At 28.5% G+C, this 14,360-nt stretch overlaps 4 protein-coding genes across 6 annotated transcripts in view; 2 read left to right on the plus strand and 2 right to left on the minus strand.

Annotated features, from left to right (window-relative positions):
• The window catches only part of LOC122716018 (retinol dehydrogenase 14), a 4,479-nt gene extending 1,214 nt beyond the window's left edge, over positions 1 to 3,265 (minus strand). The window contains exons 1-3 of the mRNA XM_043938698.1: positions 3,184 to 3,265; positions 1,317 to 1,587; positions 18 to 257 (exon numbers count right to left, since the gene is read on the minus strand). Of these exons, the coding sequence (XP_043794633.1) occupies positions 18 to 257; positions 1,317 to 1,584 (508 nt within the window). The 5' untranslated portion in view covers positions 1,585 to 1,587; positions 3,184 to 3,265. The remainder of the gene's footprint in view (positions 1 to 17; positions 258 to 1,316; positions 1,588 to 3,183) is intronic.
• Positions 3,266 to 4,127: 862 nt separating this feature from the next.
• Positions 4,128 to 5,419, minus strand: LOC122716038. Its single transcript, XM_043938731.1, has 4 exons — positions 5,302 to 5,419; positions 4,925 to 5,200; positions 4,612 to 4,806; positions 4,128 to 4,438 (listed from the first exon to the last, which is right to left on the minus strand). Exons 1-4 carry the CDS (start codon positions 5,417 to 5,419, stop codon positions 4,128 to 4,130), a joined length of 900 nt encoding a protein of 299 aa, XP_043794666.1.
• A 563-nt stretch (positions 5,420 to 5,982) lies between these two features.
• Positions 5,983 to 7,240, plus strand: LOC122716019 (proteasome subunit alpha type-2). The gene is made up of 3 exons (XM_043938699.1): positions 5,983 to 6,071; positions 6,415 to 6,747; positions 6,833 to 7,240. Exons 1-3 carry the CDS (start codon positions 6,031 to 6,033, stop codon positions 7,161 to 7,163), a joined length of 705 nt encoding a protein of 234 aa, XP_043794634.1. The 5' UTR covers positions 5,983 to 6,030; the 3' UTR covers positions 7,164 to 7,240.
• A 360-nt stretch (positions 7,241 to 7,600) lies between these two features.
• LOC122716049 (RNA-binding protein Musashi homolog 2) overlaps positions 7,601 to 14,360 on the plus strand; it is a 190,594-nt gene continuing 183,834 nt past the window's right edge. For all 3 annotated transcript variants that reach the window (XM_043938751.1, XM_043938753.1, XM_043938747.1), the window contains exon 1: positions 7,601 to 7,709. The gene's annotated coding sequence lies outside the window, so the exon portion shown is untranslated. The remainder of the gene's footprint in view (positions 7,710 to 14,360) is intronic.

The following is a 14,360-nucleotide window of genomic DNA, read 5'->3' on the forward strand; positions in this document are numbered from 1 at the left end:
GTTATTTGATACCCCACCGATCAAGAGATGCGTGAGTAAAAATGGACCGTATTGGTTCGTCGCCATCGTCATCTCCACTCCGTCCTCGGTGACCATTTTCTTGAACAGTTGAGCGGTACCAGCGTTGTGAATCAACACGTCCAATCTGTCCTCCTCGCGATTTATTTGCTGGGCGAACTCCCTCACCGAGGCGAACGACGACAGATCGAGTTTTCGTGTAACGATGCTCTCGTTCCCGGACTCTTTTATCAATTCCTCTGTGAAAATGCGAGGGAAAAATGTGATTAAGGGAACGAACACGCGCGTTATAAAAAATACGCGAAATATGGCGTATTGAGATAATTGTTTGTTCTTAATTCGCGATCATCGGTGAGAATGACGTAGGGGGGAGGAGATTTATTTGGTTTCGTGCAAGTGATGCAAATGGAATTATCTTGCCCAATTGTGCAAATTTCCTATTGAATTTATGCAAATTTTGTAAAATTAATAAATGCGATCGAATATAATCTTGCGTTTGTCGCAATCCCGATGATTGTATGATTATATCGATTTGCAACCATTTGATTTTAATACGGGATGCGCGATTATGTATCATCGTTGATGAACTCGAAATAAATAAATTGTACGTTAGAATTTAGAAATTGCTGTATTATTTTAATTTCGATTAATTTTATAGGAAAGAATTGTCTTTATGCTTTACGCAAAAAAAAAAAAAAAATTTGTAGAGAGAGTAGCTTCGAGTGAGAATGAGAAAACGAGAATAATTTTTTTTAAAGAATTATTTGACTCGAGACGAAGAGAAATAAAATTTTTCAAAGATATTGAATCACTCACTAGGAATAATGTAAAATCGTGTTCGTATTTGAAACCGCGTAAAACTTAATAACATTATAATAAAAATTCTTATTTCCGTTAAGTCAATAATGAATTGAATGAAACAAGTTATGAATCCTATTACGTATAGAATGGAATTCTTGTTAACATCAAATTAACTTTGCATTAACTTGTGTATCACTTGTGACACGAACCGACGATTTCTGATCTTATATATACATATTTTTTTTTTTTAAGAGCTATTTCAAAATTAATATCACGTGCCACACGCAAAGCATATACGCAATTCTTGCTTAGAAAAACAATGATATATATTCATACAGTTTTACCCTACTTTCTCTAGTTTATTATTAATGAATCGTAACAGTTTCTCTTTTTTCTTTATAAGCGATTCAATCGAACCGATAATAATAAACCTTCGTGATAATTTATTTGGTTATCATTATGGAAGAGTGAAATTTTTTCTCTGAAAAGGAAAGAACCTTTCAATTTGTCCGCCATTTCCAAATTTCGGCACGCCATAATTAATCTCGCGCCTCTTTTCGCTATATCTCTCGCGGTCTCTCTCCCGATACCAGACGTGCATCCAGTAATTATTACAGTCTTCCCGTCCATTCTTTTCTTGCTTCTGCAGATTCCCATCGTGTGCTGGGCGTAAAAGTACACCGCCAGTAAAACCAGAAGCACGACGAGTGATCCAGCTGCGGCCAGGTAACACAACGTTGTGCAGGACACGATCTTGAGTAACATGATCTAAACGAAAGGTGTACGATACATGTAACGTTAAATAGAAATTTCTTAAAAATTTCTTTTTTTTTTTTTTTAAATTAACAGAAAAGAGGATTAATAATAATAGAAGAAACGAAAATATTCGAATACAATATTATATTTAGAAATATTAAATGTATGAGCAATTAGTTTTAATATTCCATCTATATAAAATATGAATAATATTATCTTGTATAGGTAGGTAATGATAAATTTTAGTATATGTGTCAAAAATTATACATGCTGTGATTTTTATCTATATGTAGTTTTTCATTTTTTTTTTTTTTTTGCAGAAAAAAATATATATCTAGAGTATATTCTATTATTGAAATTAAAATCAAATAAAAAATAGGAATAAGAAGAATATATATCAGAGAGGAAAAAATTGTTATGCATGAAACGTGTAGATATATGAATCATCTGAATAGGACAATTAACAATATAAGAAAAATATGTTAATTTTATATTTAGCGTATTTAGAGTATACACATAGGAAAAGTACAATACAAGTAATGAAAAGAAATCTTTAATTTTATTTGAGAAAAAAACTTTTATTTTAACTTAGCATTTTATTTTTAATAATAAGAGTAAAATTTGTAATTCATTTTTTCTGAAATGAATTTTTCTTAATTTAATTAAATCGCTGTGTCACGCGCGTGTCGTCTTTTTGAAAAATTCAAAATTCTATTGCAATACAGGCATTGAAATCTCTCGTTCGAAGAAATGCTATGCAGTAAAGGTCGATGACCGAGAACATGGATCGTTTGAGATATCGGACACTGACGTCCTACCTAACTCGTCGTAGAAATGACATATGGACTCGAAATAACGAATGCAAAATATTATATTTTAAATTACATTACTTTAACATTTCCATGATATAAATATATAGCCCGTATCACGATAAACGTAAACAATACGAGTGTAACAATACAAATTTTCTATAAAATTTATATACTTTTAGATTAATTTTGTTATTTCATATATATATATATATATGAATTTTTTTTATTTATAATAAATATACATATAATGATAAAAAGATATTTATGATTATCCTATATTTTATGATAATGATGATATAATAATGATCACAAATAGAGTAAAAAGTGAATGAGTTAGCTTAAAATAAGTATAAGTAATATAATAATTTGTCATATTGTATTCCAACATTTATTATAATTAATATTTCTCGAAGATTCTATGAAATCTATTTATTTAATTAATATTTAATTAATTAATTAAATATTAACAAACATGGAAAATTTTCCATTAATCTAACATTTATTATAACTAATACTTCTCGAACATTCTATGAAATCTATTTATTTTCAAACGAAGAAATAAATTTTAACGACGTTTAATTTATACTTAACAAACATGGAAAATTTTCCACTATTTTATTTATAGTATATATAATATTTCATAGAATAATGAATGTATTAATTCCATTTCAATCTATCTATAAAAGATCTGTAGATAGTCAAATTTGAAAGAGGAAGAAACGACAAGAAGTAAGCAATGGGAAACAAGTAAAAAAAAAAAAAAAAATATTAATTTAATGTTGAATCATACTCACACCAGTTAAATTCTCATTCAAACCGGCTTAAGAGTCCAGGCACTAGCGTCCTTTCTGTTTGAGTGTTGCCTCTATACTAACATTGCAATGCGTGACGCGTGACCCTGCAGTAAGTATAGTCCCACTCTCTTCGCGGAGAACAGTGATGAGAGAGTGGCTTTTATAAACCTTAATGTCAAGTTCTCTGTAGCCTCATCCTGAAAAAGAACTCGTTATATTTTTCAATCCCAGGTATCTCGAATATACGCATCGACATAGTGTACGTCAAGTGTGTTTCTTTCTTTTTTTTTTTTTTCCTGTTTACAATGTTGAGCGTAGTCGTAATATTTTTATTATCCCTTTTTTGTTTTTTAATCATTATGCTAATATCTGAAAAATAAAAATTTTTAATGCGAATAGATTGAGGAGTGGAGGATTAGCATAAAGCGTTTTTAATTTTTATTTTAATATCAATATTTGTGTGTATTTGTGTGTAGTGTTATGTGACACGACACTTTCCTTGGTTATTAATTTTTCCACGGTGATGAACGTTTAGAAGTGCGTCGATTCAATTATCGCAGCAACATCTAAAAAGAATCTGTTAAAACTGTTAAACATAACATGATGATTTTTTAATTAATTATCATTCATTAGAATGAAATTATGATATGAAAGCTGATATAAAAATTTATAATCTGATATAATAATTATTGATATATATACTGATATAATAATTAATCTGAAATAATAATTAAAGCTGATATAATAATTTATATAAATTTAACGTTATGTTCATTGTTTGAATTTATATGTATTTTTTAAAGATTCTCTAAAATTTTTCTAAAATGTTTTATAAATAACTCTGTATCTCAAATGTAAAGAATTTATTATAAAAATTCGAATATAGTATAATTAAAACAATAAATATTCTGTTTAGCTCTACGATATTTATTTACTATCCTGGACATTATTTTTCTATTTTTACTTTTTCCTCGATATTTTGCATTCGAATTTTAGATGATGTATCGTTCATTTCAACTCTTGTAAATTGTGATTTGGATTCTTCATTGTGAAGCAAGATCTGCGACGTTAAATTGGATATTCTCATGTCTTTCAGCTTCATCGTACTCTCTAGATATGCAACCTTGTGATTTAACGTGTAGATAATGTCGTCAATCTCTTGAAGTTTTTGTCTTAATTGCACGCAGACGTGACGAGGAACACCATCCTCCCCGTTGATATCCTCCGATGTTCTTTGCGTCTCGGCATCTTCTTTCACTTCAACAGACACGAAGAAAATATGTCGAAATTTGTTCCTTAAAAGAATTCATTTACGTAACATTTTTTAAGAATAAATTTTATTTTATGCATCTATTTATTTTATACGTACGTATTTTTTTTTTAAAGATATATTCTTAAATTGACTAATAGTATACATATGTTCAACTTACACGAACTTTGAAAAGGATTCTTTAATCGAAACATAATATTTTGAAAATAATTCCAAAAGCATAACCAATTTATAAACCATTTCAAGATAAAATAGGATTTTTCCTTTATTTGATAAAATATTGATGTTTTACGATCAATACATTCCAAAGTTAATTGATCGACAACATTTGGCAATGATTTGTTCGATATCGTTGCTTTTATTTCATCTGAGTCCACTTTTTCTAAATAAAGTATCACGCTTTAAAAATATTACGATCGAATTCTTATCAATGCCTTGTTTTTTTTTTTTTTATTATTTTATTCAATTTTTACCTTCTTCGATAAAATCATTTTCTTTAAACGACAGATTCTCAAAATCTTTTAGAACTTTCTTTTTTAGTTCCAATAAGACGTATTCGGCGGTTCCAGGATGACAATTTGCTAACTGATTGATAATATTTTTATTTAATTTCATATGAATTTTACTTAATACTTTTCGATTTAATATTTTCCAATTTTCTTTTTTCATTGTTATACTATTGGCAGGCACATAATTATGAAGATCAACATAACGGGGATAATATATTTTAAGGATTTCCGCTATTATTACTAAGGGATATTTTTTCTTAGTTATTTAAATTATAGGAAATTGAAAAAATATAATTTAAATAGAAAGAATCAAGAGTGTAAAACAATCGTTTTGTAACTACCAGCATCGGAAAGATCTCTAGATAAATTCTTTGTTGGTTTTGAAAGTGGAATCGTAGAGATCCATGCATACAATTCTTCTATTTGATTTTTATCATTTTTCTTATCTTCATCAGCCATTTCTGTATATTTGTATTATTATATTGGTTCTGAAATTAATTTAATGGATACTACAAAAGAAATGTGTGTTTGTATTGAACATATTTTTCTATTATATCGTATATAAAATTTTGCATCACACATTAATAAATTATAAAAAAATCTATTAAATAGATCGATTAACGATAGATCTTTTTTTGATGTTTGTTCGAAATATTTAGTTGCAAAAATAAAATTGACATCCTCCTTCCTTGAAGTTAGATCTTACATTTTTATAAGATATGGGATCAATTTTTAATTTTGTAATATCGTTTATTTAATGAAACGTACTTCGTATCAATGAAATAATGTGTTATAATTCTTGATGCAAATTCTTAATTTTATTTAATAGTGTATAATAATAATAATAATAATTTTGTCTATAACTTGAATTTTTAAAAATATAGATGTAGATTTTATAGATTAAAAAAAAACCACAATTTAATAATTTAAAAATATAACCATAGTTTCATATAGTAACAGAAAATATCCCTAGTATAAAATCCCTATTTTCTTTCAATTGTACAAGTTGTCAAACCTTGTACCGAAAGTTCACTCTATTTAGTAACTGATATTATTGCAAAGTAATTGTCATGGCTTCGGAACGTTATAGTTTTTCATTAACAACTTTCAGGTAAATTTAATTATTTCTCATAAGAATTCAAATTTTAAAAAATAATTTTAACGTAATATTACTCTAATTAATTAATAAAAGTTTTCATGAACATAACCTGTAAGTAAATTACAGGTTATATCGGTTTATAAAATTTATCGGTTTATTAAATATATTATTAACAGAAAAGTGAAAATTATCTTCAAATAATCTCTTTTTTTATTATTTATAACAATCAGTTGAAAAAATTAATGTTATGAATTTTTCTTTTATCGTAAATGAATTGATTTCAATTGAGTGTACAATGACTCGTCAAATACCTGAACATTATAAAATATAAAAATTAATTTATTTTTTTACACAGCCCATCTGGAAAATTGGTTCAGATAGAATATGCTTTAGCTGCTGTCGCTGCTGGAGCAGCAAGTGTTGGCATTAAAGCTTCAAATGGAGTTGTTCTTGCCACGGAAAATAAACACAAGTCTATATTATACGATGAACATAGTGTAAAGAAAGTAGAAATAATTACAAAACATATTGGTATGGTATACAGTGGTATGGGTCCAGATTATAGATTATTAGTCAAGCAAGCACGTAAAATTGCACAACAATATCAGCTTATTTATCAAGAACCAATACCTACTGCACAATTGGTACAAAGAGTTGCAATGCTTATGCAAGAATATACACAATCTGGGTATTTATCTTTCAAATAATTTTTCAATTTATTAAAGATTTGATTAATATAATTAATACAATATATTTTGAAATTAAAATTATAGAGGAGTCAGACCTTTTGGAGTATCTTTGCTAATTTGTGGCTGGGATAATGGAAAGCCATGTTTATATCAATGTGATCCTTCCGGTGCATATTTTGCATGGAAGGCTACAGCAATGGGTAAAAATTTTGTCAATGGAAAAGTATTTCTTGAGAAAAGATATAGTGAAGATTTGGAATTGGACGATGCTGTTCATACTGCCATTTTAACTTTAAAGGAAGGATTTGAAGGACAGATGACAGCTGATAATATAGAAATTGGTATTTGTGATGCAAATGGTTTTAGAAGATTGGAACCTTCCAATGTAAAAGATTATCTTGCTAATATTCCTTAAATTTTTATTATTTTTATATTATATTATTACAGTAATCTTTACACAATCAAGAATAAACTAGATTCTTAATAATAAAATGTTTTGTTGAAAGTAACATTATTATTCCTTTACTTGTAATATATAAGAAATAAGAAAATTTATCTTTAAAATACGGATTTATCTTTATTCAGATTTTATTTATAAAAATTTATTCAGATTTTATCAAAAGATGCTGAAGTAATATCAAAAATATTACAAAAATTTTTTTTATGTTCTCTTTAAATTAATGTTTTTCATCGTGATGCATGAATTTTTCATTAAACTTGATTTTTCAATAAATGTGTAAGAGATTCTATTTTTTTCCGATAGAGCGCGTTATAAGCATTCATGTTGGTTGGGCGCGATCGTGCGCGAATGCGAACGAGTTTTCGTAGTTGGTGCGCGGCCGGTCGGTTGGTTTGTCTCGTGTGTTGCGTTGTCCTGTCAGTTCTCGGTGATACTGTTGACAAAAAATCGACCAGAACACGTGTTGAATACGTCAAGTTATTTCTCAACGGATGTGCGTAGGTAAGCTTACAATTGATAGATATTAAGGTGTGTTTGCTTTTGCGATACTTATCTTGTCATTTACAATTGCTATTCATCATAATATCGATATGTCGTTTGTAATTGTTTTTTGATGTCGAACATATCTATATTACGATCAAAATTTTATGTTTTCATGTGTTAATCTAAGTATTGTTACAGTTTGAATATATAATGAAGCATATTTTTAATAACGGTCGCATATTTGTCGCGTTACCGGTTGTTTGTTTATGTCAGCCATTAGTCACGACCGGTCGCGAAACTATTTATTTACCAAATATGTGTGCTCATATTTTCTCAAGGTCGCATTATTTTATAAAAAATTTGAAATTATTTATTTCTAATATTTTCATATGAAATATCAATGATATCGAGAATTTACAAATAGTTTATTTGCGAAAGAAATCGTTGTCGTTTTCAGTATTTCTATTCAATTAAATATTATTATATTAATGAAAGTAAATAATTAGAAAAATAGACGTAACTGAAATTATATTCGATACACATTTTTTTTTCTATAATTAATTTCAATTGTTATGCAAACTTAAAAGAAAATAAAAGATATAGAAATAAAGAAATATACGATTATTTTTATTTAGTTTTTTCGCGATTATAGAAAGCACTATGATAAAAGAGATAAAAGAGATTAAATTAACAGTGCGTTTTCGATACGTTTACTTAAAATTGTTTTTATTTTTTATTTATAATTTAATCGCAATTATCATCGATTTATAAAATATGTGATGTATGATGAATTACGAATGTATAAATCATAATTCGGGTGTAAGGGCACATTGCGCGTCTACAATAATTTGAAATCGCGAATCCCGGCTAATCCCCGATTATCCCTTGCTTTCTCTCTATTCTTGTTTCCCGACAATCGTGCATTTTCTCTCTTTTTCTTACTAACTCATTTTCCCGGCATCGTCTGCATTGGAGACGAACAATGCCAGACTTTAATATGACGCATCCGCAGACGCGTTTCCATGACAAACGGCGGCTTTCATTTACTACTGCTCGAACAGTTTCCACGTTGGTACTTGAAGATTTCCGCGGACAATCATACTCAACCAGGAAGAGAAAGAGAGATAGCATGAAGAAAGAAGAAATAGGAGAGAAAGGAAGATACGAAGAGAGATAGAGAGTCTCGCGAAGACGAAGGCATCGTTGTGCTGGTTGCATGGTTTGCAATTTTAATGTCGATATTACAAGAGGCCAGTCAGTTCTTCTCTTCCGGCTGGCGAAAGCGCTGAATTTACATTTCCGCTTTTGCGGGGAATTGCAAGCGTGCCGATGTCGCTTATTAAAAATTCTAAAAAGCCATCGAGTTCCCCTCTGGTATTTTATATTCTTTAGCTTTATCTCGGTCTATTGGTCTCTCAATGTCGACACTTCTTTTTGTTTTTTCTCTTCGATCGAGTATCTTCGAGATTTGACACCTTTGAGACTAACTCATATTCATTTACGTTTTTTGATTTTAATCGGAAGAAGAATTTTAATAAATTTTATCTAAGATTAGATAAAAAAGAAAAGATAAATTCTATTTTTGACGATTTCAATTATATTATATAATAATAATAATTAACGACCGCCAATATAATGTCGCGTTTCTATAATGCAGCAAAAAGCAAAATGAAATATATATATATATATATAAAATAATTAATAGAATGCAAATTTTTTATTTTATTCCAAAGTAATCTTTCTAGAATTCTATATATAATCTACCATTTAATTTAAAACAATTTAAAATTATTGAATATATTAAAACAGTTTAAAAAAGAATTCTTGTATTTCTATCTTCATTACTTTTTTAATTTAGTACTAGTAGACTTTCTTTGATTTCATAAAATTGAAATTAAAAGATAAACGAATCTTAGCTTGATATTCAATAAAGTGAACTGAATAATAAATTAAACATAATTCAAACAAAACGATTTTTTAATTCTTTTAAACAATTAAATAACCGATATAAAGTATGTTTTACTGAATTCTTAAAAGATTATTTTAAAGAAAAAAATAAAAAATTTGCGTATCTTTATTTTTATTAGTCTCATTATTTCATCTTATTATTTTATCTTAACGGCATTATATTATCATGTTATATTGTTATCTGCAAATATGTCGCAAATTATTTATTAAATATAGAATTTGTCAAATTGCATTTATTCTAAAAATAATAATATTCATTTTTAATCTTTATATAAATGCCTAATTGAAAATTTCAAAATTTCAATGCTACTAAGGTATTATAGATATAAGAATTTAAAATATGATAAATCATTTCTTTTTCTTAATAATAAAAAATTTGTTTATTCGCATAACAAATAAATTTTTGACAATAAAATTTCAATTTCACAATATATTGCAAATTTTTATATATTACTTGTGACATACATATATAATATTAAGAATCTTTGACACAGGGAATAATATAAATTATATTTCTTTATAATTTTTTATATAATTTATATCAAAACTTATATTGAATAATTTCTAATTAAAATATTTAATATTCTTATATATAATCTCTACTCCTTAAGAATTCTTTGAAAAAATTGCATCGTCGAGAAAAATTTTGTTCGATGTGAATAAACTTAAAACAGTGGTGAATGTGGACATATAATATTTTCTTGACGTCCGCAATTCTATAACTGCCCGTGAACATTTCTGATCAATGTGAACGCGGCATAACATTTCCCAACCTCTTCATTTCCGAAATTTGGGATACATCTGTCGCGTCATTTTGGGTTGTACAATGGTCTAATTATGGGCATTTTCTTAGCCATTTCGCTCCCTTCATTCCATTCCTCCTTTATCAGTCGAGCTCTGGGTGGACACGAAACAACATAATACGAGAGTGAAATTACACTCGGGTTAATTGCGCATTAGGTATGCAAGATGCTATCCTCTTGCTCGAAAAAAACGCGACGATCGTTGACAATTTTGCACACGTTAGCATAATATAAATATAATTTAATCGTGTCTGCGCTTGTAACATTTAGAATATTTGTCATATGGACAATGTAATATTAGGTAATTTTGATGGTTATATCGTTTTCGAACAGTATAATGGTTCCTATTTGTGCTTAAATTATTTACAATGATTTACATATATTCTATATTATGATTTTTGTTATTAATCTTATTTTTATCGATTTATATTTATCACTTATGCTTTTATTTTGAGATTAAGTGATATATTCTTGGATAAAAATTTTATTCTGCATTTTCAATTTGTTCACAATTTCATCGATATTATTTTCCTGTAGAATTATAATTGTCTGAAATTATAATAAATTAAATATCTACCTGAGCGATCTATAAACGGTTAAAATTTTCAATTCAACAAATCTATTAATTAATTTTATTGATATTGTTGATATAATTATTATGTTAATATTAATAACGTGATTAATATTAATATATCAATAATCCTTCACGAGTTATTGCTCTCTTCTCCTTATTTTGAATATATTGTTCCATTATCCGATCACTTCGTCACTATTATTTATGTTATAGTTTAGAAAGTATTCACAAGTTTTTGCTGTTTATTGTTTCTTCTTATAGGATATTACTATGTATAGGATAACCATGTGTCTATGATGACTATGTATATTGAGAAATATAATAAATGTATATACAGAGTGTACAATACATTCTTGAGGCCAAAATAAATGCAAGTTGGTGTAGAAAAATGTCTGTTAGATGAAGCGAAACAATAACAATGTAATAAAGATAAAGTAATCCCGCTCTTTCATCTCGCTTTGTTTAAAATTTTAATTTGCTCGTAACTTAATAAATAAATCTCAATCGATATATTGTATATCCATTTACGTACTTATTTTTAGAATCGAAAGATGTCCCACGAATATATTAACACCTTATATATACGTATAATGTGAACGCAGAAACGTTATGCTTATGGTCGTTGCCCTGAGATTTTAAACGATTTAGTTACATACTCTGAAATTTTATCCCGCTTCAAATTATATGTTTCTTGAGGCAACATCTTTCTTATGCACAAGAAAATCATCGGATTTCATATAATTACATTAATCACATTGTCATCCGTATTATCCAGTTCTATTTCATTCAAATCTTCATATCTTCGTATTCTATTTTCATTTCGTATATTATTCTCTACCACGTACTTAGTTTCTTAATCCGTTAAAATAAAGTAAAATAAAATTGAAATATTAAAACTCACTCAACCAACGTTTATCTATCTTTCATTAGGCTCTTAAGAATTGAGCGAGCGTCAGAGCCAAAAAACAGTCGTTCTTTCGAAGGAAAACGTTCGATTCCCCCCTCCTCTCTCCCCTCCCCTCTCTTCCTCGATCTTTCCTCTCGGTGGATGTTACTGTTCGAAGTTCGTAAGGCCGCGCAAACTTGCCAAGACTTATCCACATCTCGGTAGTTGAGCAAGTTCTTGAATTACGTCAGCGTGGTTCGTGTCTGAGAAGCCCCGGTTTAAATAAATCGTTCGGTTAGCTCGATAACGATCCCTTTCGAATTCCTCTCGTTACGGTTATATATATATATATATATATATATATATATAATATATATGTATGTATGTGTAACTCGTGATATTAGGTATTCGCTGTTTATTTGACACGCGGCCTCCATCGCGGCTGCCATCGATATCGAATAAACGTACAAATAGGCGGTTGTTATCCACACGTGTATGACACGTATCGAATACTCATAACGTTTCACGCCGCGAAGTGGAATATTAGGCCACGTTAATAGGGGATTCGTCACCGACGCCGATTGGCCGTTCGAGTGCTCGTTGAAAATCGATGGCCGTATCATGGTAGTAATCGCGGATCGACGGCGCGAGCATTTGAATATTTTTCCCAATATTTCTGTGAGGTTGGAAGTGGCGATGATCGGATTCATTTTTGCTCGATCTTCTGCCCTCTCTCTCTCTCTCTCTCTCTCTCTCTCTCTCTCTCTCTCTCTCTCTCTCTCTCTTTCTTTTTCCCTTCTCTTCGCCCTCTCAATAATCGTTTATCCCTGCGACAAAAAAAGTTGCGAAGTCACGGCCAACCATCTGTCGCGTCTCATAGGTTTTTCACCGGGAAAAGGAGGAAGGACGCGAAACGAAGCAATTTACTTGGACATTTTCGCTCGCGTCCTCTTGGCCATGCGGACATGCTATCTATACTTACCTCCTTCTCGAAGACGCCGAAGATGGATGGTGAATCGCGCACGGGGAAGATGATAGAAGATCCCCTAGAAGAAACCCTTGTTCAGGGTTGCGGCCAAGATATTTTTTTCGGCCAAGATTTGTAGTTTAACCGGATATGATAAAATGATAAAATTAATGATAAAATGGCGTTTCATTCGATTGATTCGCTGTTTAACAAATTTTTCGAATTTTTCGTGTATATATTATTGCATTATTTTGTATATCTTCCGTATGTATCGTATAATGATTAATCTAGATTAACATTGAAAATTGAAAATAAAAGTTTGTATAAATTGTTTAAATAGAAATTATAGAAATAGATATATTATTAAATGAATTAATAATTATACAAACAAATAACAAATGACAATGAAATATCTCGTTTTTTTTTTAGTAATATTAAAATAAATCTTGAGCTATGTGGATAGAGGATATAATTTGATGTTGATAACTTTTTTACAGGTGAATAATAGAGATCATAGGAGGATGAGCTGTGTTTTTCTTAAATGGAATAATATCATTTTTAATGCATGTTGATTTAAGAGATAGATTTAATTTGAATTTCATAAAACTGATCATATGGAAATCAAGAAAGACGTAAGATGATTTTTTCGTTTATATTTTTCTTACTTTCCATCCAATTCAAATTTCATAAAATTCAAATTAAAGTATTAAAACAGCTCTATCTTCATATCTCATTTTTATATGTTTACCTGCAAAAAGAATCATTAACATAGAATTATTCAAAATATTTTTTCTATTTTTTTTTTTTCATTATCGAAATAAAATTACACATTCATCAATTAGTTTTTCTTGCATTTAAATGTTTTTTGAATTTAAGATAGGATAGAAGATACAAAATTTAATTCGTTGAATTATAAGAATCAAGGTATATATAATTCAGATGCAAAATTCTTTAAAGTAATTAAATTTGAGAAAATTTTATTATATCATAATATGAAATATAGACAAATAATTCATAAATGAATTAATACTTAAAACGTCGGATGATGATTCTACATGCAAAAATAAATCGGAATAATAGTTTTCTTTCTTAACTTTCAAACGAAATTAATTTTGAAAAATTTTCAAATTGGTTAATTTCCAATTAGATATCTCGATAGAGATAATTCTACACGTGAAAATAAGCAAAAAAATATATAATATAATATATTATTATATTATTATATTATATTATATATAATATATATAAATAATAAATATTTTTCATCTAAAAAAAAAAAAAATAGTTTTTGAGAAAATTGAATTTGAAAATTTGCTCGATGTCGCGCATCAAACATTCAATCTCAATTTTTTGGAAAATTAAAGGACGTAAGCTTTTATTCTACATTTTTATTTTATACAGAATTAAACTAAAATTTTCGAATCGTCATCCAATCGTCATTTGCATCATCATTTCGAGGATACCCTATCTA

This window comes from Apis laboriosa, unplaced genomic scaffold (assembly GCF_014066325.1).
Source record: "Apis laboriosa isolate Shangri-la unplaced genomic scaffold, ASM1406632v1 scaffold41_cov147, whole genome shotgun sequence".
NCBI lineage: Eukaryota > Metazoa > Arthropoda > Insecta > Hymenoptera > Apidae > Apis > Apis laboriosa.

Coding starts and splice junctions, on each gene's coding strand:
- LOC122716019 (XM_043938699.1), top strand. CDS start 6,031: ATGGCTTCGGAACGTTATAGTTTTTCATTAACAACTTTCAG. Junction 6,072..6,414: donor TTTTCATTAACAACTTTCAG/GTAAATTTAATT, acceptor TTTTTTACACAG/CCCATCTGGAAAATTGGTTC. Junction 6,748..6,832: donor CAAGAATATACACAATCTGG/GTATTTATCTTT, acceptor TTAAAATTATAG/AGGAGTCAGACCTTTTGGAG.
- LOC122716038 (XM_043938731.1), bottom strand. CDS start 5,419: ATGGCTGATGAAGATAAGAAAAATGATAAAAATCAAATAGAAGAATTG. Junction 5,201..5,301: donor TAGAGATCTTTCCGATGCTG/GTAGTTACAAAA, acceptor AATATCCCTTAG/TAATAATAGCGGAAATCCTT. Junction 4,439..4,611: donor GAATCCTTTTCAAAGTTCGT/GTAAGTTGAACA, acceptor TGTCTGTTGAAG/TGAAAGAAGATGCCGAGACG.